The sequence below is a fragment of the Crinia signifera genome, chromosome 5 (genome assembly GCF_055691185.1).
Source record: "Crinia signifera chromosome 5, ASM5569118v1, whole genome shotgun sequence".
Classification (NCBI taxonomy): Eukaryota; Metazoa; Chordata; class Amphibia; order Anura; family Myobatrachidae; genus Crinia; species Crinia signifera.
Window position 1 is genome coordinate 265,931,132 of NC_139221.1, and position 27,428 is coordinate 265,958,559.

At 42.0% G+C, this 27,428-nt stretch overlaps 1 protein-coding gene across 7 annotated transcripts in view; it reads left to right on the forward strand.

The window, feature by feature from the left end:
• DIP2C (DIP2 acetate--CoA ligase C (putative)) overlaps positions 1-27,428 on the forward strand; it is a 420,633-nt gene that overhangs the window by 321,303 nt on the left and 71,902 nt on the right. For 6 of the 7 annotated variants that reach the window (XM_083188980.1, XM_083188978.1, XM_083188981.1 and 3 more), the window contains 6 exons: positions 8,020-8,159; positions 13,938-14,074; positions 17,301-17,509; positions 20,558-20,672; positions 22,327-22,528; positions 25,118-25,227. In XM_083188980.1, the coding sequence (XP_083045106.1) occupies positions 8,020-8,159; positions 13,938-14,074; positions 17,301-17,509; positions 20,558-20,672; positions 22,327-22,528; positions 25,118-25,227 (913 nt within the window). The remainder of the gene's footprint in view (positions 1-8,019; positions 8,160-13,937; positions 14,075-17,300; positions 17,510-20,557; positions 20,673-22,326; positions 22,529-25,117; positions 25,228-27,428) is intronic. The other variant, XM_083188979.1, reaches the window with a different exon arrangement.

Genomic DNA, 27,428 nt, shown 5'->3' on the forward strand with positions numbered 1-27,428 from the left:
CCTTTCCGAGTTCTCTTTAAACTCCTCACCACCACCTACAAGGCTCTCTCCTCCTCCACAGCTCCCTACCTCTCTTCACTGATCTCTATCCACACTCCCTCCCGTCCTCTTCGCTCCATCGCTGACCGCCGACTGACCTCTCACCTAATCACCTCCTCCCACTCCCGTGTCCAAGATTTCTCCCGCGCTGCCCCCCTGCACTGGGACAACCTCCCGCCACCCATCAGGCTATCTGATTCCCTTACCTCCTTCAAGCGCTCCCTCAAAACCCACTTTTTTGGACTAGCCTATCCCTCCTCCTAACCTCTTTTGATCCTCCTATCCTGCCTCCGTCCCCCTCCGTTCCTACTTATCCTATTGTATTTCGTTCGTCCACCCACCTATTTTTAGTATGTTAACTCTTATGAGCAGGGCCCTCCTTCCTCACGTACTCACCCTACCTCATTACCTCACCTGTGCTCCTGTCCTGTTCTTCCCTTCCTCTACTTCATCTTCAGTCTCCTTGACAATTTTGACACCTACTTCTGAACTGATGCTGATTTTAGTTCTACCAGCTATACCCCTATTTATACTGTATCTTTCAACACACCCTGTACGTTACCTTGTAATACTACTACTACTATATATATATATATATATATATATATATATATATATATATATATATATATACATATATATATATATATGTATTCCAATCCAGACCCGTTTCACGCTTGATTTAGAAGATACATATGTCAATATACACAATATAAGGCAGCCTTTTCCACAAGGTATGTATACAATTGTGGAGTGGCGCCCTTAGTAGAAAGTTCTCTATATACCTCAATTAGTGTCACCAGTATAGTAGAACACAAAAGTCCTTATCAAAAGTTATTTTTTTCAATAAAAAAACTTCAGTGAATTGTTGTACATTTGGAATAAATCGTGCTGCATCATCCAACACGCTTTGTCCCCCTAGGGGACTTATTCAGGGGTTTAGCTATATTAGTTGGCAATCTTGGCAGGGTAAATGTGAAGTTACTGGTTGTTCTGGATCGCAAAGTCTTCTACGCTCTGACTTTTAATTAGATATCAGGAATACAGATAAGGTAGTTCTATGGTCACAAAAGGTATAGATGTGTGGGGGCCTCATGGAAGTTTAGAATAATTAGTATGCCCATTATTTCCCTTAAGAAGGGTCCCACAGGAAAACGGCTTCAACAGGCCCAAATAAAGTCACCTGCTCAAGTGGTTCAATAGAATACAAAAATTCTATAGATGCCCAATTAGTCACCAATTATCTCACAGCCAGGAGGAATATTCTCTGGTCAGGTTCAGCTGACCGAGGTACTGGTATGTACACTTATATATACCGAGTTACTGGTATCTGCTCTTCAAACCCCAAAAGTCTATGTGTAACAGTTCTTGTTGGAATGTATTCCTTGGGTGGTTTTTCAAGGATGGGGAACACTTGCTGTATATCGGGTGGCTGCAGATAAATTCTCTTGGTGAACTGTTGTTGGGCCGTCCAAGGTTGTGAGATCTCTAAAAAGGGGGAGGAACCGCTCTCTCTAGTGTAATGGGTTTGTAATCCAATTTATGTGATTAAAGTAATCTGCGTACCATAAAGTGATTAATTATGTGCATATCAGTATTTCGTTTTTGGCAGAACGTCCCTCATGGAAGGCTGCCCTCATCTACTTTACCAAGATGTACCTGGGTATATCCAGATGAGACTGGGTTTGCTCCAAGATCCAGTGTGTGGTCACTCAAAGTGTCAGTGTGTCCTGTAAACCCGGAAATTGCACTTACTCCCAAAATATTTGTTTTCGGAGATTTATTCGTCTCTAACACCTATAAAATCAGGTTGGACTTCTGACACCTACTGATTAGGTCCAGCCAGAATTTATAGGCGTTCGACACGAAACCTTTAGAGGAACAACTTCACTTCCCCAGCACCTTTTCTCTACATACTAATCTAAGCCCTTTTTAAAAATAATTATTTAATTATCCTCTGTCACTAATAAATCTAATAAAATAATAATTTTGGATGTCAGCTTGCATTTACAATTAGGTTGCCCCCCGTGTTTTCAGAGGTCAGTACATATGTGTGGCATCTTATTTATAGCTAGGAAAACAAAGATTCTGTGCATTTTGTGTGGAGGAGGGGCCTTGACAACCCATCTGCATGAATACATATAAGTCTCATTAGAATATATGAGGATGACTGGCGGACGGGATGCTGGTGGTCAGAACGCTGACCCCAGCATCCTAATCCTAAGTAAGTGTACGTATATCCCTCCCTACAGCCAAACTAAACCCTCCCCCCCTTACAGCCTGACCCTGCCCGTTAGGGCCAAACTCTAACATCTTACCCCACAGCCTAAACCTAACCCCTCCCCCATCCTATCCCTAGTCCATCCCTCAGTCTTACTATCAGAATAGTGGCAGTTAGGATTCCGGCACTTTAATATCTTCCAACAATGTTGGGTTTCCGGTGCTGGTCTTCTGCCCGTGAGTCAGGATGCCAGCATCATTATTCTGACTGCGGGCATCTTAACAGCCAGGATGTTAACCTCATCCCCATTATACACTGTGAAATATGAGCCTCCACCATTTACATATACTGTACAACAAAAACAAGTTGTAGGCCTGATATTGAGTGGAACAAAAGCAGCATAATAGAGAAAGAATTGTATATGGATTTTCTAACGCATTGACTCTTAACCCTTTATAATGATCTGGTGACCCCTAGTAAATACAGAGGGAAATGGTTACCAGCCCATCGCTCTACTGAGCAATAACTGCTGATGCTCATTCTTTAACATATAATAGCAGTGGACTTAATTATTAACAATGTAGCTGCTATGAATTTAATTAGTAGATTGGCCTGAATGCAAATGATCAGCTTAGTGTAAACGGAGTAGTGTAATTACAATGATTTTTCCACTTGTAGGGGAATAATGTAGATGTCATCAAGGGATGATTAGATTGTAAACTCTGTTTCGTTGTTACTGTGTCACAAAGGGCCTTATTTTGGTTCATTCTTTCTGACAAAATCCTTCTTAGATGGGCAAAACCATGTGCACTGCAGGGGGGCAGGTGTTACTTGGGCAGAGAGAATTAGATTTGGGTGGGGTTTTACTTCAAAGTGAGATCAATATTGCAGTGTAAAAATAAAGCAGTCAGTATTTACCCTGCACAGAAACAAAATAACTCACCCAAATCTAATTCTCTCTGCACATGTTACATCTGCCCCCCTGCAGTGCACATGGTTTTGTCCATCTAAGAAGGATTTTGTCAGAAAGAATGAACCAAAATAAGGCCCAAAGTCCCTTGCATTTTGCACCACATTTCATGAATTTGTCAAGTTGGAACGTGGACTGTTGTAGTATGGTGGCAGTACAGAACCCAGCGCCATGTGGAGGAGAGGATTTGACAATCCACAGGCATGTTTGTAATGAGCAACAGTAGGGGTAGGGAAAGTGTAACTGGACCATGCTAGGAATGCAGAAGCCCAGATGCTGTAAGTGGTTATGGTATAAATGATAGATTCACTGACAGTCATTAGGTCGACCACTAATGGTCGACACCTTTTAATGGTTGACATACTCAATCCACAATTCATTTTAATGCATTGAACATCTATGTACTGTATGATAGTAAAGGTGCGTACACACTGTGCCTTTTTGGCCATAACCGATGTGATGAAAATTGCTGTCCAATAAATTGCTCATTGCATACACACTGAGCGATTTTTACCGGGCCCAGCATTTTCATGGCAGCTGAACCACTTTTCATAGTAGGAGACTATGGAAAATGGTTCCCTCATCCTATAGTCCAGGGCAACAGATGGCACAGCTGGTGATGATACAGAAGTGCGCATTAGTGCTCACTGGTTATCGCCCTCCCATACACATAGGAGATTTTAAAATCAAAATGATAAAAGTGAGCTACTTTGAGTTCAATATCACCTAGTGTGTATGGGCCTTTAATGTGTATCATACAGATGTAGATCCAATTCATATGTTATAGCTTATAAATAATATGTATGAAATGATTGTTTCGAACATGTAAAAAATATAAGTACATGTGTTCAGTTAGTATAGTAATACATGCATAATGATGACTGTCTTTCATATTAGAAATATTTTAAATTTTTTTTTAGCTGCAATAAATGAAATTCTATTTTCTGTTGTAACACCTACAGTACTCATTGTTTCGCTCCCCCCTGCGCTGCAACAATATAGAGCTAAGCTATTTTTACCTCACTGTAGCGTAATGAGAATTTCTTTTGTGATTTTTAAAATGGATAACAAAAATAAACTGAGCTAGAATATACTATTGTCACGCATAACTAAACACTAACCTATTTATTTGTTTAGTGAAACAAAATAAAACTGGTTAGGGGGTCTCTTTTAGAGCTGATGCCTTTTGGCCCCTGACAACTATCATTTCTTCTTACCGTTGCCATACCCACCAAAACCATTTAGTTGCTGCATTCGGCAGAAGCGCATTCATGCACCAGAGCTACTTCCCCTCTGGAAAGGTTGGAACAAATCGTTGAGTGCTACAATGTAGGCTGGTTACACACTATGAGATTATTTTTCTAATCTGGCTGGTTGAAATGAAAATCTGGCTATGTCTGGGAACAAATTACAATCTACCATTTGCTCCCAAAAACTGGAAAATGGACAAAAACAGTCATTTTCTTAAATTGGATTAATCAAAGGTTTTGTCCAGACTAGAGTGCCACTGACAAGTCAGCATCTGCAGCATGAAAACATGTTAAAGGTCATCATTCTGCAGGGACTTGTGCTAGGTACACACCAGAACGATTTGGGCTAAATTTCCCCAAATTTGACACATCTAATGACAGATTGTATGTAAAAAGAGCAGAATTGTACATATTTTCAATATGATGCCGATGTGCTCCGCGTTCTTGACGGTCTTTTGGTCGCTTTGGAGATTTTACCTGCCGCACTATTAGTCATCTACATTGGATCGTGTGCAGATTGTGTACTCCAATCCAATTGTGCGACCATCGTACGATTTCAGGAAATTGTTGCATGATCTTGGTCCTTCTGGTGTGGATAAGAGTGTGGTTGAAGGACAGAAAACAGAGAGTTGTTGTAAACGGAGTACAGTCAAAGGAGGGAAAGGTTACAAGTGGAGTACCCCAGGGATATGTACTTGGACCAGTGCCTTTTTGCAGATGACACAAAGGTATGCAACAGGGTAAACACACCAGGAGGGGTAAAACAAATGATTGATGATCTAGGTAGATTAGAGGAATGGTCAAGAGCAGGCTGGGCAACACCAGCCCTCCAGATGTTTATGAACTACACATCCCAGCATGCCTTGCATCAGTTTCAGCATGGCCACATAGCAAAACTAATGCAAAGCATCCTGGGATGTGTAGTTCACTAACATCTGGAGGGCCGGTGTTGCCCAGCCCTGGTCAAGAGCATGGCAACTATAGTTTAATGCCAAAAAATGCAAAATCATGCACTTGGGTCTCAAAAATACAAAGACTAAATATAGTATAAATGGCACTATAATGGAAACTACTGAGGAAGAGGGGCATCTAGGTGTCACTATTTCAGGGGACTTAAAGGCAGGTAGGCAATGTAACAAAGCAATGAAGAAGGCAAGTCAGATGCTTGGTTGCATAGGGAGAGGTATCAGCAGTAGAAATAAAGAAGTAATAATGCCACTGTATAGGTCAGTGGTTTCCAACCCTGGTCCTCAAGTACCCCCAACAGTGCACGTTTTCCGGGTCAACCCGGCAGGTGCACTCATTATTCAGGCACATTTGAAAAGATCCACAGGTGGAGCTAATTATAGCACTTCTGATTCTGTGTGGAGACCTGCAAAACATGTACTGCTGGGGGTACTTGAAGACCAGGGTTGGGAACCACTGGTATAGGTCATTGGTACGACCTCTTCTAGAGTACTGTGTTCAGTTCTGGAGGCCATATCTCTAGAAGGATATAAATACATCAGAGACTGTACAAAGAAGGACATCTAAAATGGTGTATGGCCTACATCACAAAACGTACCAGGAAAGACTAAAAGATCTTAATATGTATACTTTGGAGCAGAGAAAGGGGGGACATGATAGAAACTTTCAAATATATCAAGAGCTTTATCAAGGTACAGGTGGGAGACATTCTTCACAGGAAGAGGAGCAACAGAACACGAGGACATGCACTGAAACTAGAGGGAGGAAGATTCAGGGGAAATTTGAGGAAGAATTACTTCACAGAAAGAGTAGTAGACAAGTGGAATAGCCTGCCATCAGAGGTGGCAGAGGCAAATTCAGTAGTACAATTTAAACATGCTTGGGTTAGGCATATTGATATCCTTACAAAGAAATAAGGATCAAATATGGTTTGAGGTAACATGTTTAAAAAAGGGGCAGACTAGATGGGCCAAGTGGTTCTTATCTGCCGTCAAATTCTATGTTTCTACCCTACATTAGACTGGCAACAGAGTTAAGGTTATGAGAAAGTAGAAATTGGGCTAGGCATTAGGGAGAAGGTTAGGGTTAGAGGTTAGAGATATACGTGCTGCCGGAAGTCATCAGGAAGTCACTGCTAGACCAGGAATACACCGCTAGAGCCGCCAGCCACTAGTAAACCACTAGATTACTAGTAACATTTTGTCGACAACTTGATATATTCTCATGTTGTCATTACAAATGTTAGCAAATTATTCCACACTCACTGCTACTGCAGAGCCAAACTGTAAATAATTCTAAACAGACTGATTCATTTATTTTTAGGAATTTGTTGAGTTTGGCTAATGCTGAAGTCTGTATGCAGGACAAAATGTGAGAAATGTTCTTATAGAAATTGGAATTTATACTAATATTACCATTTTCAACCCTGTTTACTGCTTTTGCAACGGCTCCTTTATACGGTTTTGATGAATATATGATGTGTTTCCCTGAGTATTTATGGGTCCCCTTTTAAGAGAGAAGGATCAAAAATAAACTTATCAAAGTCCAGAACCTCCCACATAACCTTTCTAAACTTTAATATCCAATTACATTCCCACTGTGCAGTCCACACACATCCTCACTTTCTCTTTCTTAACTTTCCCATCTTTCTGACCACAGGCAAACATTGTGAGCAGGGCCTTTCTACCTCTGTTTGTCTGTTATTACCCAGTTTTTGTTTTGTCACTGCTATTTCCAATCGTAACGTGTCACTGAATTTGCTGTGCTATAGAAAAAAACATGTTAATAAATAAATAATTAAAATAAAATTTAAGTAATAACTTGTTGAATGTTATACCCCTTTCACATCGCACTTTTAAAACGGTAAATTGCCGTTTTTTTTTTTTTCATTTTAAAACGTTTAAGCCTGCACTGTGAATGCACCAGAGCCGATTTACCGTTTAAAGTTAACTGGTATTTCGAACCGTGTAAAAAGCAGAGTCCTACACGGTTCCTTGCCGTTTTTTGAGCAATGTGAATGTGTACAATGTGTCTGAAACGGTATTTCAGGCAAACAACACAAGCTACAGAGCAGTGATAGGCTGTCCCCTTTAAAATGACAGGCAATGTTGACACTCTGGCTTGAAACGTGTTCGGGTTGAAACGGTTTGACTGCTATGTTAAATGAGACTTAACCGGTATTTAAAACGGTAATCTGCGGCAATGTTAAGGCTCTGACCCGTTTTAATTACCGTTTTAAAATACCGGTTTTTAAAACGTGTCGGCGATGTGAAAAGGGGTATTATACACCTGAGATTCTCCGCTCCAGTCCCAAATTACCACCAACCAGTAACTTTTTATAGTTCTGTAATTATGCACAGGTGAGATAATCTATGTTGCTGGGCCAGTAGCCAGGCTGCTTACACAGACAAATATCTTCAACTCATGGCATGTTGGGAATACATGAGGGTTGAGGTTAAGAAATGTTTATACTTAAAGAAATAATTTGACTTCTTTTTAGGCAGCTTTGAATGCTGCTACAAGCTAATATTGTGTCATTTTACTTACATTTTTTTTTTTTTTTTATATTACAGGCCGACTGACGACAGCAATCAGCCTCCGGGTAGGGGGGTGTTATCAATGCAAGGACTCACGCATGGCGTTATTAGAGTGGATTCAGAGGAAAAGTTGTCTGTACTTACCGTGCAAGATGTTGGGACAGTGATGCCTGGTGGTGAGGACCCTTTTTTTTATTCTAAGCTTTTGGGTCTGTAGAAGAATTTTAATAATAAGTGAATATATGATGCAGGCTTTTGTTTCCTAACAAATGCATATTTAGGGCCTTATTCTGGTCGGTGCGGCCCGAGCCGAATATGCGGCCTGGACCGTGCGTCCTAAACCCCGCCTTTCGTACGGATCGCTCACTCCGTCCGAATGCGGTAAGCCGCCGACCGCACGGAGCACGAGTGAATTTCTTACAGATACACCTCCTCCATCTCTTGGAACCTCCCCCATGATTCGATGGTCGCAGAACATCGAATGCAGGACGAGTGGTTTGCCAGCTCCCGCAACCTCAGACCACATGGGCATTTCTCCGTGCAAATGCAGGGATCTGGGCGGGCAGCTGACATCCGGCAATGTCATATGTCCGCCCCCTACACGTGCGTCACGGCCGCATTACCATACGTACGCCCAGCGTTTTCATGGAAACGCCCATGAAACGCGGAGCGTATGCATATGGTAATGAGCCCAAACGGCCTTTCACGCCCCTCTCCACCCCCTGTTCGTTGTGTACACATTTCATGCGGGATTTGTCCGTACGCCCCGCTCGCACATGCGCAGAGACCCCTCTGCACATGCGCAGACACAAAACATCGGCGGCACGAACGCACGCGGATATTACCGCACTAACCAGAATAAGGGCCTTAGTTATGTTTATGCCCTTACCTTATCTATACTAATGCATTACCTTATCTATGCTCATGCCCTTACCTTATCTATGCTCGTGCCCTTACCTTATCTATGCTCGTGCCCTTACCTTATCTATGCTCGTGCCCTTACCTTATCTATGCTCGTGCCCTTACCTTATTTATGCTTGTGCCCTTACCTTATTTATGCTCGTGCCCTTACCTTATCTATGCTTGTACCCTTACCTTACTTGGTGGCCTGATTCAGAGTTGTACGGATACCGGAAGGCTTGCTTGCACTTCCAATGTTGGGAGGACTGCACATGCCCTAAATACATTTTGTGTTGTCGCACACGGTGCTCCCAAAGCTGCAGCTTGATTGACAGGCTGGTCCATCTGTAGACGGGGAGGGAATGGTGTCAAGCAGTATTTCAAAAAATGGGGGCATAGCACCTCCATTTTCTGGGAGTGTCCAATCTGCTTCCCAACGCAGATTTACTATCCAGGCTACTGATCTGGGAAGGCGATCCTGAGTCACCTGAGTGTGACTCAGTTGGCCAGTGTTTTTGCATATTATTTACACAAGATGATTTAGTAGTCTGCAGCATTAGTATATTCTCACACAGCCTACAAAGATGCAGTTGTTGTGTGTACTGCATCCACCCCTGCATTAGACCCTATATTCATACCAATATCTTACTTATTGGAGATAACATGCAGATTTGTCTGCCCATGGAACAGTTCACCATTTCCGTTTCTCTGTATTCACGGTAACACCACTAAACTTAAAGAATAATATACTTTTTATTTAAATAAACACATGCTCAAATATTTATACAGACATTTAAATAATAATGTAAAAAACACTGAAGACATTCTCGGAATCCATGGGGAAGTCGATTTCGTTCTATGTAAGCGTGTGGAGATCCGAGATCCTGTGCGTACAGCAGTAAACCATTTTACATGTACTCCTAAGTCTGACAGCTGGTGTGCATGTAGCTATTTGCCATCACCGGATGAGAATGCAGTCTCAGTGCTGTGTCATCACTAATAGTGACCTAGCTGCATCTCTGCCAGATGCCTGTATGCTATAGCAATGTTACATGTGAAAAGGTTCGACAGTCTACATCAGGTATGTCCAAACTGTGGCCCTCCAGCTGTTGTGAAACTACACTTCCCAGCATGCCTTGCCATAGTTTTAGCATCCCCTAATAGCAAAACTCTGGCAAGGCGTGATGGGATTTGTAGTTTCACAACAGCTGGAGGGCCATAGTTTGGACATGCCTGGTCTACATCGACGTAAAAAGGTTAACATGAGTTTTTGGGGTGTCAATTATTATCTTTACATGGTTAGTAAAGTGTGAGTCCACATGGTTAGTAAAGTGTGAAAAAAGAAAAATACTGTGAAAACCATTATCCTGTCGACCCATACACTGCCGTCCTTGTTACTGCCGTCCTAAATTCCGGATACCATTAGATGTAATACCTAGTGACATAACCTGAAACCTATTATTTGCGGTCATTAAAGGGATTGTAGTGTTTCCCCGTTATACTATGCTCAAATGGACAAAACCATCCCAGCATTTAGCAGAATTGGGGTTCTACCATTGCAGGGAGGGTTAGCTCATTTCTACATGCAGCTGTCGCCTGGAGAATGTTTAATAGGGCTTATTACATTCATGGATGTGTGAGTAAAATCTGGAGCACTGTCTCATCCCTTCTAATTCTCAGGCATCTCTTATGTATAGAGCATAGTTTGCTATTAGTCTTACGATAAACATATCTATGGAGAAATTGTTGTACTTTCCCTTTAAACAAAGGTACATTTCCAAAGACCTTACAATGATATTTTACTGTGGTCATCTAAGGCCAGAGGCCCGGGTGTGCCAGAGGGATGAAATCCACAGCTGAGCTAACCGCATTGTTTAAGGCATTCTGTAGCGAAAGGAAGAGTGGAACATGTGAGAGATGCCTTCACACAAGATTGCTTGCAGCTGCTCTCTGCTCCCGACTAATCTGCTGCTGCCAGCGGGAGTGCAGCATCTCCTTTACTTCTTCTCTTCCTGGAAGATCCAAATAGCAAGAACAGAATTGTTTACCTAATTTAGTTCTAATGCTTCTTGACATATGAAAAACACAAATAAATATATGTGCATATGTTTCATGTGTCTTACCATGTGTATGTATGTAGTATATACATTTTGACTGTCTGTAAATACCCTGTTTTGTTGTATCACTGTCTGCTATTGTAAAGCGCAACGGAATATGCTGCGCTATATAAGAAACTGTTAATAAATAAAATAAATAAATAAATATAATATACTTGGCTCTATAAACAGACAAATGACAAAAATAAACACAACAGACATAGTCCGAGGGAATTCCTAAACTAATGTTCTCCTTTTTCTTAGCTAGAAACCATAAAGCAGACAAATATCCCAGCATCCTTCATTGAACAACCTAAGTATATGAGACAGGATAAATAAACATCTTTATGGAGACATTTCCTCGGCTGCACCAATGTTCATCTTGTATATTAATGTGGAGCTATTGACATGACGTAGTCACATTAAAAAAGAACATATGCAGGCTACCTACACTGATTGTGGCACCTTAAAAGTAGTTGCACACTTACCTACTACTCTTAAGAGTGGGCAAGTATTCGCTTATTTAGGGAAGTGGGCGGACCAGGCTGGTGATAAAGTTATTTGTGCTGTATCAATTCATTATAGCCACCCCTTGCTGTACCATGCTGGTAATATCCACATTATATAACAGGGGAGTGGCCACAATGATGCAATCATGCAGCCACACCTCCACAGAGCCTATTATGTAGCGTTGTACCCCTGCACTACTCCCTATGCCAAGCCCCTCCGCTGCACTGCCTCGCACTTAACGGACTTGGCTGCCCCCTCCTAGAGGAAGCAGCCAGATTTTTCAGCAAATCAAATTTCCCAATATCTGAGCTACACACTATGAATTTTTTTTTCTTTTGTGTAGGGATTGGCTTGTTGAAATTTATCAATTAAATGCAGCCACCTAATTGTACATCTAGCACGGATAGATGCTTGCTTGCAGAGGCGGAACTACCATAAGTGGAGCAGGTGCAGTACATCGGGACCCCTAAGGACTAGGGCCCACTGCTGTCCCTGTCACCCACTGTTTTTCACTGACACTGCCTCCTCCTGCCTCTCCTGGTCACTCACTGCCATGTTCCATATTGTGATCTTGGATTGGGTTGGAGGAGTAGGGCCCCAATTACAATTTTGAACCTGAGTTTACCAATCACAAGTTCTGTCACTGCATGCTCCTATTACCGTTTTGAGAGATTCCCCCACTAAATTTGTGCAGGCCTTATTATGTGGCATTACGGATATGCAAGATTGGAAGATTTTTGTAAAACATGCTCTATGTTTTCCACTTAAATTATTGTTTATTTTAGCTTTATTTGTGGAAAATATGGCACTATTCAAGATAAAATGCATTAAAAAGGTACCGACAAATGAATATCGAAGATAGACCTCAAATTACATTTTTGCTAAAGCTGGAAAAAAAACTATACTCACCCGAAATCTTAATTTAAAAATAAAAAAAGAACAGTGGAAAATTTGTTTATCTTTTAAGTTTTGCTTTGTTTTCCATCAGCAGAGAGCAGTTCCTCTGGCACATTAGTTGTGTCTCTTGCCAGAACCATCCAAAAAGAACACACAGTACAGTATCTATCTTTCTAAGAAAATTGTGAAATCTAGGCTGTAAACTGTCATGTGCTGTGTCTTACTTGCACCATAGTCAGCTTTGTATGACTCCGATGTTACATCTTGTACTGGATCTTTTAATGTTTCTGCCCTCACACATAGGGCGGTATTCAATACGGCCGTAGAGGGGGTTTCTGCGGTAAGGGTGGCTTGTTTTCAGCAAGGATTGCCGAAAACAAGCCATACTTGCCAACTAACCCCCTCATCAGCCGCTCACGCTATTCTATGTTCCGGGGGGGAATCCTCGCTGGCGAGGACTCCCCCCGAATACCAAGGTTTTATCACTAATGCAGTGAGCCCGCTGCATATAGCGGCGACCCATTGCCATTTTGACAGACGCAACTCACCTTTTAGCGAGGTGGAAATGGTAATAGCAAAGGGGGAGGGGGGTCAGTTGAATACTTACCCGCGAGCTGTGATAACGTGCTATCGGCACTGCTCGCTGTCACAGCTCGCCACAAACATTGACTATACCCCATTATTGTCATACAGTGAGTGCCACTGCCATCTATCTCTATAATAGGATTAAGTGAGTAATTGGATTACTCTGCTAATCCCCTATTCTATTGTTCTATGTATTGTATTGCAGCCTAAAACAATAGGATAGCCATGGTGAGCCACGGTGAGCCATGGCCTAAGGAAGATAGATGAGATGGGCTCATACTGTACCTGTATCCCTGCCAGCTGTAATCAGAGTCTTATTACTTTCTATGTATGTGATATGTGCAGTTTTGTTCATGTGTCTGTTAAAATGTTTGTTGTATTTGTGTGGGTCATATGATTGGCTGCTGGTACAGAATTTGTGGCGGGCTGTAAACAAATATCCTGAATATATTTTATTATATTATTGTGTATTCATTTTTTTAATTTGCATTTTGTACCATTTCCCTATCCCTTTTACATGGTACTGAGATTTATTAAGCTTGGTGAAGTGATAAAGTGGCTGGTACTTTATCACTGGCCAATCAGCTCCTACCTGTCATTTTTCAAACCAAGCCTGTAAATACACAGTTGAGAGCTGATTGGCTGGTGATAAAGTACCAGCCACATTATCACTTCATCAAGCTTAATAAATCTGCCCCTCAGTACTTTTGCATCGTAAACAGTGTTTTATATGGTTTCTTAATTGTAAAGTACAAAGTTTTAATGTCTTATCAGTAAGCGATTGTTAATCGAATTGAGAATAAGGAAAGGTGATGAGTTTCTTACTGTATAACTGAGCCTTTCTGAAGTGAGTGCTGTTCTACATTTATTGTTTATTTATAGTGAAGATGCATTCATTTGTGTATCAGGTTGCTAATTATGTATGATTTACAATGACTCATTATTGTGCTAACTCCACATTTTCAGCTATTATGTGTTCAGTGAAACCTGACGGGGTCCCACAGCTGTGTCGGACGGATGAGATCGGAGAACTCTGTGTGTGTGCTCTCGCTACAGGTACATCCTATTATGGCCTCTCTGGCATGACCAAGAACACCTTTGAGGTGAGTGCCAGCTGTGTATTGTGAGTGATTACATTTAATGTATGATGCTGAAATTAGAACCTTCAGACATTCTTTTTCTAGACCTATTTGTACGCATTACACATTTAGTTGTCAACGTGCCAAGGATCATATGAGAGGCTTTTTTCCATTTGGATACTATGCAATCGAACCAGAGCTGGTTATTAATTGTGTGTGGGAGATCCTTTCTAGACATTCATAATGTTGACACACTTGGTATGATGACATTGATCACTTTGAAATTCATCATGTTGATAAAATGTAGTAAAACATCCCTGGTGGTGATGTAGCTGGTATGGCAGATATAGTGGCTCCAGCAATGTATTCTGGGTCATTCTCTGACATTAGTATGACTTCCTGTGGAACCCCTATTCCCTAACACTAACCCAGGGCTGGGCAATTGCGGCCCTCCAGATGTTAAGGAACTACACATCCCAGGATGCTTTGCATTAGTTTTGCTATGTGGCCATGCTGAAACTGATGCAAGGCATGCTTGGATGTGTAGTTCCTTAACATCTGGAGGGCCGCAATTGCCCAGGCCTGCACTAACCTGTCCTAGTGTAGCCAAACCCAATTAGTCTCCCTAGTGCCTAACCCTCCCCTCCCATATCCTAACCATAAACCTCCACTGCATAATGTCACCATTTCATATGTTCGCAGTGTGACGTGTCAAAATTGTTTAGATGCCAACATTTTGACTACTTATTTTTCAACAATAAGACTTAAGTAACTGTTTTGCCTTTATTTTAGATTTTTACAATTATAGATAAACCAAGCATTGGGGTCTGATTTGGGATCCACAGGTGTCCACGTTTGATTCCGTTAATTAGTAATGTGTTTTTGTTTAGTTTTATTGAATCATTTTTTATTAAGTTATTGTTTCCTTATTAGTTATGGGTATCTTTTTTTTATAACAATTGGGAAAAAAGGTGTTTGTTATACATTATTTAAAGGTATCATTAATGGTTTACTTGCAGTATTATCCCAACATACATTTAAAAATAGCTTCAAAAATATCCCCCATACCAGAGATAAATTTAACATTATTATTGTGGTTGGTTTTACAGTACATTTGCCATTAAACAAACAACTACAGTATAGTGCCTTACAAATGTTCTCCTTATTCTGACCGATCATATAACATAAATACATAGAACAGTTATGCAGTATGTTTCAACCTTACAATAACCTAGAATCCCAGTGTCATGCACATAGCCAGCGAAACACTGAAAAGTACTCTGCATCTCCATCTGCTGGGCAAACGTGGGACTGCATCTGTGTCTCTTGACCTTGTAAAAAGACAGTATTATAGCAATCTGTAATCTGTTGCGTCTGTCTGCATACTTACCCTTTGAGTACTTTTGTAGCAGGTCTCCTGTTGCTAAATTGTCACGTACCTGCCCAAATACAGTTTCTTCATCTTTCATGTTGTATGCAAACTGGCCTATATTTATTAGTATATTACACCAACTACTTATAACATTTGCATAATATTCATATTAGCATTCTCTGTACCTACTGTATATTGATATTAGTGGTATGCTGCACACAGCAAGGTAAACAATGAAGGTCGGATCATGTCTGCTCAGCTGTCAGCGTGCTGAGTGCTCACCATTAAAGCCGTTTGTCTGTATCGAATTTTAATAATTGAAGAGAATATTTTTGCAGTGCACTTGAACACGGAACCTGTGAGGATTTGCAACCTCTGCAGCAGAGCATACAAATTAAAATACAGCACGAAGTATCCCAACCTAATGTGAATTTTAATGCTATGAACAACAACTGATGAACAAATGATATTCCTTCATAAACTTGCAGTTAATCAAATATACATCAAGTGGTGCAGCCTGTGCTATTATGACAAGATAATACTTAGAGATGGCATTGCTGTAGAAATTAGGAATGACTATGCCATAGTGGTTTTTCTATACTGTTAGAGGACTCTACTTAGCGTATATATATTTCTGTCTGATGATATACATGCATAGCGTGTAAGTAGAATAAAGCGTAACATTTGCTGCCTCTGTTTAGCACTGCTTTAGTAAGGCCTTTAAATTAAAGTGGAGTGAATGCAGTTCTATCTACCAGCCAAAGGGCCTGATTCAGCCTAGCGAACTGGTAAACGCCACCTGGTGGAATGCCCCCACGGGGCCTAAATCCCCTCGCTAGCATGCGACGAAGGGAGGAGAGATCATTAGATGGTCGCTGACCATCATATGATTTCTGCAGCCTTCATTCTGAAAAGTAAGTCCATACTTACTTTTCAGATGGCCGCAGATCTGCCAAAAGGGGGCAGGTGCTGACGACATGTGATGTGCCGCTTGCGTCTGCAGAGGAACATGCAGCATATTTACGAGGACGCCCATAAAATTCTGGGCCTTCCCCTTGCTACCACTCACTGTCCACTCCCCTGCCACCGCACCTGGAGCAAACAGCCCGGCGAGTATGAAACTTACCGAAGCTGTTTGCTCCCAGGGGTTTGCGCATGCACAGACCCCGAACATCGGGGAAGGGGCTGAATTCGGACCTGTACGAACTGGTCTGAAGTGGCCCTTAAGTACTGTCAATTATTAACACATTTATAGAAGTCATCTTAGTGTTCCATGCACATTGGATTCCAGTTGTTGGGGCTATTGGCCATTTAACATTGATTATTACCTCAACAATGGGCAGTACGGATGGTGTAATGGTTAGCATTGCTGCCTCACAGCACTGAGGTCATGGGTTCGATTCCCACCATGGGTCTAATTGTGCGGAGTTTGTATATTCTCATATTTTGCATGGGTTTCCTCTGGGTACTCCGGTTTCCTCCCACAATCCAAAAATATTCTGGTAGGTTCATTGGCTCCCAAGAAACTGTTAATAAATAAATAAACAAAGACTAGGAAATGGTGAAGTGAAAGGAGGGTTAGAGGTTGCAATAGGGAGCAGTACTCTTCTGGTGTGCAGTGGGGTTGGTAAACAAATAATATGCAGATTGTTTGTACAAGAAGGCACTTACAAGGCTGCCATAAAAGATGGAGGGGATGATGTATCAAGCCTCCTTAAAATATAAAATAACTCAACTCTGTTTGGTTGCTATGGGCAAGTACTCCACTTGTCCACTGTGCCACTCTTTAGTAGACTTGATACAACTCCCCATAGAAACGTTTTGCATTTCAGATTGCAAATTAAATTTAGTATACTGTTCTGCTTGCTCATGGTTTAGGTTTTTCCAATGACCAGCTCGGGAGCACCAATAAGCGAATATCCATTTATAAGGACTGGCCTGCTTGGATTTATAGGACCAGCTGGGCTGGTCTTTGTTGTGGGAAAAATGGATGGCCTAATGGTTGTGAGCGGAAGGAGACACAATGCAGATGATATAGTAGCAACAGCGTTGGCAGTGGAACCAATGAAGTTTGTCTACAGAGGAAGGTTTGTGATATTAAACTGTCAGTAATGTTTTCATATCTCAACTCATCTAATGATCCTTTTCAATGAGAAATAATTTTTATACCTATTAGATTTAATTTTTATTGGAGTATAGCAACAGCTACAGGCGGGCTATTCATTGATATATATTACAATGGATGCACAGTAAAGTGGCACATTGTAAGAACTAAGCATTTGTTCTATTCATTATATGTTTGGATTCAGCCAGACAGGGAGAAATACTGAAAAAATAGGTCTGAAATAAGATCTGCTGAAAAGTGTATTGAATATGTTAGAACAGTGGCTCCCAAACCTTTTTGAACCACGGCACCCTAGAGTATCAGAATATTTTTCAAGGCACCTCTAGGTCAAAAGTTTCTTGTTGAAAAAATATAAAATTTAGTCAATTGTGTTTATATGTCATCCTTAGGATCAGTTATGTAGTGAGGAACAAGATTTGCTTTTGCTTGCCCACATATTTCATAATTGGCGGCCACCAACTCTGGTTTTGCCTATTGCTTTGCCCATAACTATTATGAATTTGTCCTAGACCACCAATCCAAGGCACCCCTGCAAGTGTCTCAAGGCACCCCAGGGTGCCTAGGCGCACAGTTTGGGAACCTCTGTGTTAGAAAATGGTTGTAATACCGTAAATACATAATTGTTACCTTATGAAATTAAATCTGTCTCCTACATGTTGAAAAAAAAATAGTTTTTGTTTGTTTTTATTTGTTGCAAGGGACAGTTCTACTGTTACCACACATTTTCAGACCATGGCCAAAACTGCTTAGACACATTGGGGTTTATTCTAGTTCATTCTTTCTGACAAAATCCTTCTTAGATGGACAAAACCATGTGCACTGCAGGGGGGCAGATGTAACATGTGCAGAGAGAATTAGATTTGGGTGAGTTATTTTGTTTCTGTGCAGGGAATATACTGACTGCATGATTTTACACTTCAATATAGATCTCACTTTGAAGAAAAACCCCACCCAAATCTAATTCTCTCTGCACAAGTTACATCTGCCCCACCCGCAGTGCACATGGTTTTGTCCATCTAAGAAGGATTTTGTCAGAAAGAATGGACTAGAATAACCCCCATTGTTTTGCTAGTAGCCTCCTTATAGTTGTTTCAGTTTGGTTCCACTTGTGTTTTCGGTTGACAGGATAAATGCTATTAATTGGTGTTTTTCCCAATCCAAGAGTTATATGCTATTACCGATCACCCCTATCCCTAGTTCATTTTAGCACTCTGCATCTTCAAAACCCGTGCAGTTCCTCTTCCCTGCCTGGGGTGTCTCTCTCTGCTGTGGTGGTTCTAGCACAGGTCTGATCTGCATATCAGTTCTGAAATACAGACCATAATGCGGTAGAAGCACCACAGCATAGAGCAACATCCCAGGCAGGCAAGAGGAACTGCAGGGGTTTTGAAAGATGCAGGGTGCTAGAATGAACACTACCTGAGTGTCTTGGCTTTATTGCTACCTGTCAGATTTCTACATTTCTGGGAGGCGATATAATAGCATTTCTTACGATCAATAAATAGCTCACATCGCTGCAAGCTTTACCCGACAGGTAATTACGCATTCCTTGCCCATGTCCGTCATGTTCCTGCTGCGTGCTACATGACCAGTCAACATCTTAAATCTGACACACAGATTTGTCCTTACTACATCATTTGTTACATTACCCTCAGCAGCCATTGCACTCCCGCAAGGTGCCTGCAGGATATTTGTTCCTGGCTGGCCACTGAGAAATGTGATTTTGCTATGGGTTTCAGAAAGCTGTTTCTATGTTATTATTGTATAGCACACAATAAGATTATTACAGCTGTGAGACAGAAAGAACTAAATTAGACTTGTGCAGAAGACATGGCTGTTTGTTATCTCCATTGCTGCACCCATATCTTGGTGGCTGAAACAGCTGTTGAATGTGTCTTATTTATAGAAATTACTTTGAAATGCTGTGAAGGGCAAGAATACAGATTTGTTTCTTCTACAGACAGATCACCATTAAGACAAAACCAAGCGAAACCAAGCCTCTGTCCTTCTGCACCATTCTTTGCTCTACTTACCTCTGTGCTGCCTGCTTAATAAAGTAGTGTTCAGCAGTAGGATCAGAGTGTGGGATGTATTGCAGAGGGCGCTCAGACCTCATATCAGTGCATCCAGCTGTACCAAATAGCTCTATTAAGTGGGCTCCAACTATATTCCTTCTGTAATGGGCATCAATAAAGGATGTTTGATCCACCATTTACAAACCAAAGTATAGGTGATTATCTTCCTACCTGTATAAGCCCCTCTTCCCTTCAATGAAATCAGCAGCTTTATTGGGTTAGGATAGAAGTTGCTATTCACCCCTTGAATAGGCAGACTAGGTGGCCATAATTATAAGTGGTCATTCAGACAAAGGGCGGTATTCAATGCAGCTGGTGAGGGGGTTTGTACGGCGAGGATGGCTTTTCCTCACGAAAAGAAGCCAACCTCATGGTCACTCGCCATATTCAATGTAAGGGAGGAATCCCCCTAAACGCAAATGCAGCGAGTCCCACCATTTTAATGGCCACACTCACCGTTTCCACCTCACCTCAGGGAGCCAGCGAGGTGGAAACGGCGAGTGAAGGGGATGGAGTTGAATACTTGATGGCGAGCTATCGGCACTTCTCGCCTTCAGGGGCATTGAATACCCCTCAAAAAGAGAACAAAGGCACAAAAAAGCATTGTTAAAAGCTGGTTGTGGCACAAAGATCAGAAAGGGGTGATTAAAGTGATAACGCACCAGCCTATCAGCTGTGTGTGAAAAATGGCAATTAGGAGCTGATTGGCTGGTGTATTATTACCTTCCACTTTACCGCTTTGCCACAGTCATAGTCTTGCTGCACTGGCTGTTCTTTCACAGGATCCAATGTTAAACACTTGTAAGGAGCAGTAGTTACCCGATAACACAGCCTGAGCCTTAGCTGAGCACCACAAGCCTATTCTTCATGCTCTTTACGTGATCTAAGCGAATGTCTCCCTTCCAGCTCACATGGCTTGTTTTATTTATGTGCAGGATAGCAGTTTTCTCAGTGAATGTCCTGCATGATGAGAGGATAGTTATCGTTGCAGAGCAGCGGCCCGATTCTACAGAGGAGGACAGCTTCCAGTGGATGAGCAGAGTTCTACAGGTAAGATCATATTGGTAAAAATTATATTTGATTCAGTTAAACGGACTGTATCAGATTTTATAATTGCACCTTTGTCATAGGCGGTAAATCCATAAATCTCACATGTCTGTTACTTCTCCTTCATTGGTCTGTAACTCTTTTCATCGGCTAAAGTTGGGATGTCCGCTAGGCAGGGGTGGATTTAGGGATGAGGGCGCCCCTAGGCACAACAATAATGTTTACTAAGTAGGACAGTTTATAGGGGCAGTATCTGCATGTCCCATACATTTACACTCTATTTAAGATGGAATATAGTACAGTACAGTGGATATTTTGCAGTTATTGGTACATTTTGGGCTGACAGTACTATCACAGGCATCCAAGTGCCGCCCCCAAACATGTGCCGCCCCTAGGCCGGTGCCTCACGTGCCTAATGGGAAATTCGGCTCTGCCGCTAGGACTGGCGGTGAGGGCGGACAGTTGCTACAAAAACTCTTTAATGTATCCTGAAGAAAGACATATAGGGGCCAATTTAATTTATTAGGTAATATTCTCTATAAGGCAAAAAACAAACATATGACACATGTTTGTAGATGCGCTGCATTGATTAGAAATGGTATTTTGAACTTGTGGATGTGACCCCCCCCCCCCCCCCCTTCCCCACCTATTTACAAACTTTTATATAGACACTAGTTAATCTGCGTGCCAATTTTCCGCCTGGGCCAAAAATCTGGTACTGTTGAAAACTGCGTAGATAGGTGAATTTACTGCAAATCTACGTGTTTTGGTGAATTTACAGCCAATTTTGCGACATTTTTTTGCCAGTGCCTTTTCAACTTTAAAAAAGTGAAAAGATATCAGCAAAAAATTATTAAAAACTGGTGAAAACTCATGCAACTGAATAGTCATGGGTTGAATTAGTCCATGTTTTTTGGCTAGCTGAAAAAATGGGACCAATTGAATACCCCCCTCACGTTCTTCACATAGGTTATACACTGCATATTGCATGGGAATCGGGAGCGCACGTCATGAAAATGTCCTGCTAAAAGCCACAGATAATTGACTTGGTCCCATAATTGTTGCACACAAGTTCAGGTGGAGTAGAGTTAATTTTTAAAGTTAACAAAAATGGCAAACTGGGGGCCTCTTTTTTGGATTTTCATGTGAACCCTATGTTTGTGGGTAACACTAGTTGTAGAACAGGACTAGCGAAACTGCAAGCACTAGGTGCTATTCTCAGACTGAAGTACTAAATGCCTCGCTGAGAAACAGCCGGAAAGTTTTAGTATTTCCTGATTTTCCATCCGTGTTGCTGATAGTCTAATTTCTATATCAGACCTAGCGGGCTGGCACTGTGGTCAGATCACAGCCAGCCGAGTCGACAGCAGTTGATTTTGTTGTCCTGTTTATTATTTTCTTGACACTGTGTTGATGTCTAGCTTTGCTGCATTACCCTTTTTCCTTCTCACTTTGTTTCCCTGCCTCCCACATGTATGTGTATAAATTGTTTGTTTTCTTCTTTGTTCTGTATATGTGTGTTACAGAACATTGAAAAACCTTCCTTTAAATATATATATTTTTAAAGTATATTGTATATTAAATGACAAAGATTATTTGTTGCCATGTTTTTTATTTTATTTACTATATTGCTTTAATGTTTTTATATTTCCTGTAGGCTATTGACAGTATACATCAAGTTGGAGTTTACTGTTTAGCTCTGGTACCAGCAAACACACTACCCAAAACTCCTTTAGGTGGCATTCACCTGTCAGAGACCAAGCAACTGTTCCTCGAAGGGTCACTCCACCCATGTAATGTGCTTATGTGCCCTCACACGTGTGTAACCAACCTTCCTAAACCAAGACAAAAACAGCCAGGTAAGATCAGAATGTAAACCTGAACCACATGACTGCCTACTGCTCATGGATGTTGGATATGTTTAGTAGTAGCTCATTTTTAGATGTATTGAGATGTCATGAAAACTTGAATATTTGTAAGAATAGACTACGTTCTACTGCACTATATTGCAAATTATTATGGGTCACCTGGGACCTGTATAATAGCACGTGTCCCTTAGCCCTCTGTAATATAGACACACATCTACTCCTCAGTGGCTTCTAAAATTGGATACTTGCAGCACTGTCAGAGTTGGATACTAATTCACCTATCCTGGTCAGGAGCAGCACTTCATTTCAGATTGTTCTAGTGGTGCCAAGGACTTTTGCTGGCATAGTCCCAGAATTCCACTTATCCCTGTGCTTATTTTGACCTTTTGATAAGTATATGCCTGGTGCCAGTGTTTAAAATGGTACCGGAGAGGTGGTAGAAATAATTATCCTGCCACTTTTCCCCCTCCCTTTAGGTGGAGCTAGGGACTGTGTTCACATCCAAAAATGTCTAAAGGAACAATGTTCCTGATTCTGGTTGACTCGGCAACCTGCGAAGCTCACAGCTTACGGAGTCCCAGAGGGCCTGCCACCGCCATATCCCCTTGCAAACATGCGAGGGGATGTTTCACGAAGACGCAAAAGTGCACGCAGCAGGAGAAATCATTCAATGGTCGCCGACCATTGAAGGATTTCTCCAGGGCATGCATATAGAAGTCAGTGGAGACTGAGGGGCAGATTTATTAAGATCGGTTAAGTGATAAAGTGTTTTTATCAGTGGCCAATCAGCTTCTAACTGTGAAGTTACAGGCTTGGTTTGAAAAATCACAGGTAGGAGCTGATTGGCCAGTGATAAAAAACAGACACTTTATCCCTTCACTGAGCTTAATAAATCTACCCCTAACTTCTATTTGCGGGCTTACGGCCAAAGGCAGGGCGGATGGCTGACGTCCTGGCACACCCCATTCCGTCCGCAATCCCATTGGTGACACCCGACTCTGTTGCCCCACGACCCCGGCCCGCATTGGTCTGTGCGAACGGATCAGTGTTTATGCAAGTCGCCAAGTACGTTCACCCAGGGACCCTGCACATGCGCATACATCATTATGTGTATGCGCAGAAGAAAAAAAAACTGCTCCCCTGTGCGAACGTGCAGAGGAGCGACTTAACCAAATGACGCCCTAATGTGTACCGACAGCTACAAAATAGTGGACCCAATTCAAATTATGCCACACAGTGGCACAATCTTATTTTTAATACACTGCACATAATGTCCCTAATTCTTATTACACAACATAGTAGTGCCCTTTACTCACGTTAGTACCCCCTTATTTGCTATGCCCACAATATTAGTAGTGCCCCTTACACATAATGCCCACAGTAGTAGTGCAGCTTACACATAATACCCACAGTATTAGTGCCGCTTACACATAATGTCCACAGTTGTCGTGCAGCTTTTATACGTAAAAGGGCAGTAGTCAATGCTCCCGATTCACCTTTTTTTTGGGGGGTGGGGGGGGGCGAATCAGGCTGTTTTCATTTCTTGCGGTGAATCTTTTTCACAGAAAATGTGATTCACCCTATTCAATGTTCACTGTTCGCTGAAAGCGAACAGTGAATGCCGGACAGTTCTCCGTTTCATGCTCGCTGCAATTCACTGGTGTATTTCAATGTTTTGACATCTTTTTAAGGTGAACTGGAAAGTGATCTTTTAAAATAAAGGTTGTTTTTTTTTTAGGTGTAAAAAAAATCTGATTTTTTTTTCTGTGAAGGGGCAAGCTATTTTTATTCATGTGCTCGTAGCACATGAATATATATTTAATTTAGAAAAAAATGTACATTTTTTTTTTACACATTCGCAAGCAGGGGGCCAGGAGCCCCTCATATTCACGTCACCATTACATATGCACGAGCAGGACCAGTGATCGGCTCCCTACCCGCGTCCCCTGCCTGCTTTCCGGGGGGGGGGGGGGGCAGCTTTGGCTGCCTGTGTCCCCGGGAGCCCTCCTTCTCCCCACAAAATCTGGGGCAGGCAGGGAGGCTTACATCACCATGCCTGCCGCCATCCCCCGGCTCACTGCAGGGGTTAAAATTCGCCTGCAGGGGTTAAAATTCGCCGTCAGCGAACCCCTACGGCGTTGAATAGGGTCACAGGGAGGGCTGGCAGCAAATGCTGCAGCCCTCTGGACCCCTGCGAATGTGCAGCGAATCCTTAACGAATGTGCAGCGAATCCTTAACGAATGTGCAACGAATCCTAAACAGGATTCGCTGCACATAGCGTAATTTGTTATTGAATACTGCCCTTAGTAGTAGAGCTGTTTAAACACATAATACCATCAGTAGTAGTGCCGCTTACACATAATATCCACAGTAGTAATGCAGCTTACTGTATAAACAGATTTCCAAAGTGGAAGTGCTGTTTAAACACATAATGCCACCAGTAATAGTGACACTTACACATAATGGCCTCAGTATTAGTGCTGCTTACCCATAATGTCCACAGTAGTAGTGCAATTTATTTTCATTATGCGATGTGTGATAAATCATATCAATCATTTGCACTGTATCTTTCTTTGTAGAAATTGGCCCTGCCTCTGTGATGGTGGGGAACCTTGTCTCTGGTAAAAGGATTGCCCAGGCCAGTGGAAGGGATTTGGGACAGATAGAAGACAATGATCAGGCAAGAAAGGTAATAGTTTTTATTTTGCAATTGCTCTGTATAATGGTGCCCATACACTTGTGTGATCAGATGCGTTGCAGCTTTGCAGTGCGATGTCCCATCGCATCTGATTGCAACTTATGATGCCCAAGTGCATTTATTACAGCACCCGATTTCGCAAGCCACGTTGGGTGCTGGAAAAGGGCGAGTGGCGGTGTAGCAGATCACGCTGTGCGGGAGGGCTGGCGGGCGGCAGAATAAGATTTTTTTTTTTTTTTTTAAAACACTGGGCGGCCCTCTGAGCTCTCTCTCTCAGCCAATCAGAGGGCTGCCCAGTCTTTTGAAAGTTTTTTCAAATTCTGCCATCTGCCGCTGACCATCGCCACATGCCAGCCCTCCTGCACAGCGCTCTGCTACACCGCCACCAGTGCTCCTGCCGCCCACTCCCCGAAACCAAAGCCAGACACCAGCGCTCCTACCTCTGATGCTCGCATTGCGAGCGATCGCATGTGGTTAAAAACCACAATGCGATCGCTCATGCAATTCGATCAATATTATGTGCAGCACATAATATCTATCAACGCAACATTTGACCAGCGGGCCAGCGCATCCCGTCAGATGACACATTCGACATGAATACAATCCTTCGTTTTATTGTGCAGATGTGGCCGAAATCGAAGGATTGTATGCAGCATAGCCCTAGTGTATGGGCACCATAAGATGCGATATATCGCTCAATGTCTCCTTTTCATCGGCAACCAGATGAAAAGGTCGCCACGGGGAGATGGTCGCCGGGCCCTACAGCATTGATCAGGGTTTCTCAGCAGAAGGAGCCCGACTTCACAAGCTACTCGCGGCCACGCCCCCTTCTCGCATTGAATCCCGCCTGCATGTTCTCGGTCGAGCTGACCGAGAACAGGACAGGGTCACGGCGGTCGAGCACACTCGACCGCCGTGACCTAAACATTGAATACCCCCCATAGTCTGGTAACAATAAAATGAGCATTTTGAACAGTGATTATCATATGTAGAAAAATACACAATATAATTGTAAAGCATTTTGAATTTTACTGAATCTAGTTGTACATTGGACATATTCACATATGAAAAACCAGCGCCATGGCACTTAGAGGATGAAATGGAGTGGCGGGTATAGAATTAGTATACGTTGTTATGGAAACGCCATCATAAAGTGTAGCAGGAGAAACGATTTGATAACATGGAACAAATCACCCATAAGGGATTCAGTGGGCCTTTTCTTACAGTTAATTTCTAACATAATCTCTCTACCTTACCCTTTTCCTACTGCTGTATTTTCAGTTTATATTTTTTTTAAAGAAAAACATAATGAACCAAGATAGCTCAATGGGGCATACACACAGGGAGATTTGAGGTAAGCAATCCCTCTAGAAAATGCCCCTGCATCGCTCCGTGTGTAAAGCCATAGTGATACACGGTCCGCGCACCGCTATCGCCCTTCCATTATTATCCAGGATGCTGGCTATTAATCTCATCACCGTCAGGGCCAATGTTGAACACTGGTCCTACCAGATCACTCAGCACACATCGATGTGTGCTGAGTGATCTTGCATAACTCGTAACGCTAGCCGCAACTCCCCGTGTGTAGTCCCCATAAGAGATTTGCAGAAGAGATTTGTGCTGAGCCATTTTGTATAGTAGATTTGTGTTAAGAAAAAAAGGGAATTAATGGGTGGGTATTACAGTAGTGAGGGTGTCATAGATCGCTCAGATCTCTTCTTAAAGCGCAGGCGATTTGCGGTATCTTGCTAAGTGATCTGACTAGATATATACTGCATGCTTGAATGATGAGCGGGGCGCATCGCTATCACTAGGGGGCATACACACTGAGCAATTTGTGCTTCAATCGATGTAGCACAAATCTCCCCGTGTGTATGTCCCATAAGGGTATGAAGCATACATTGAGCAGCAATTACAATTTAAAAAATATAACTAAACAAATACATTCAGTACAAATCTACAATTAAGTAAGTTGCAGTTTATTAGCATTGAAGGTAAATTTATGATTATGGAGGAATACTGTGTTTTCCCCTATTTCTACCAAACTTTCTGCCTGAATGTCTGCAATGCAGCCATCTATTGGAGTCAGAAATTCCTGATAACAAGATTTTTCCATTATTAGGCAATACTTTTTTATTTTATTGGGACAACTTTACTATAACCTCTTTCCACTATTACTTGTGTTTTACAGA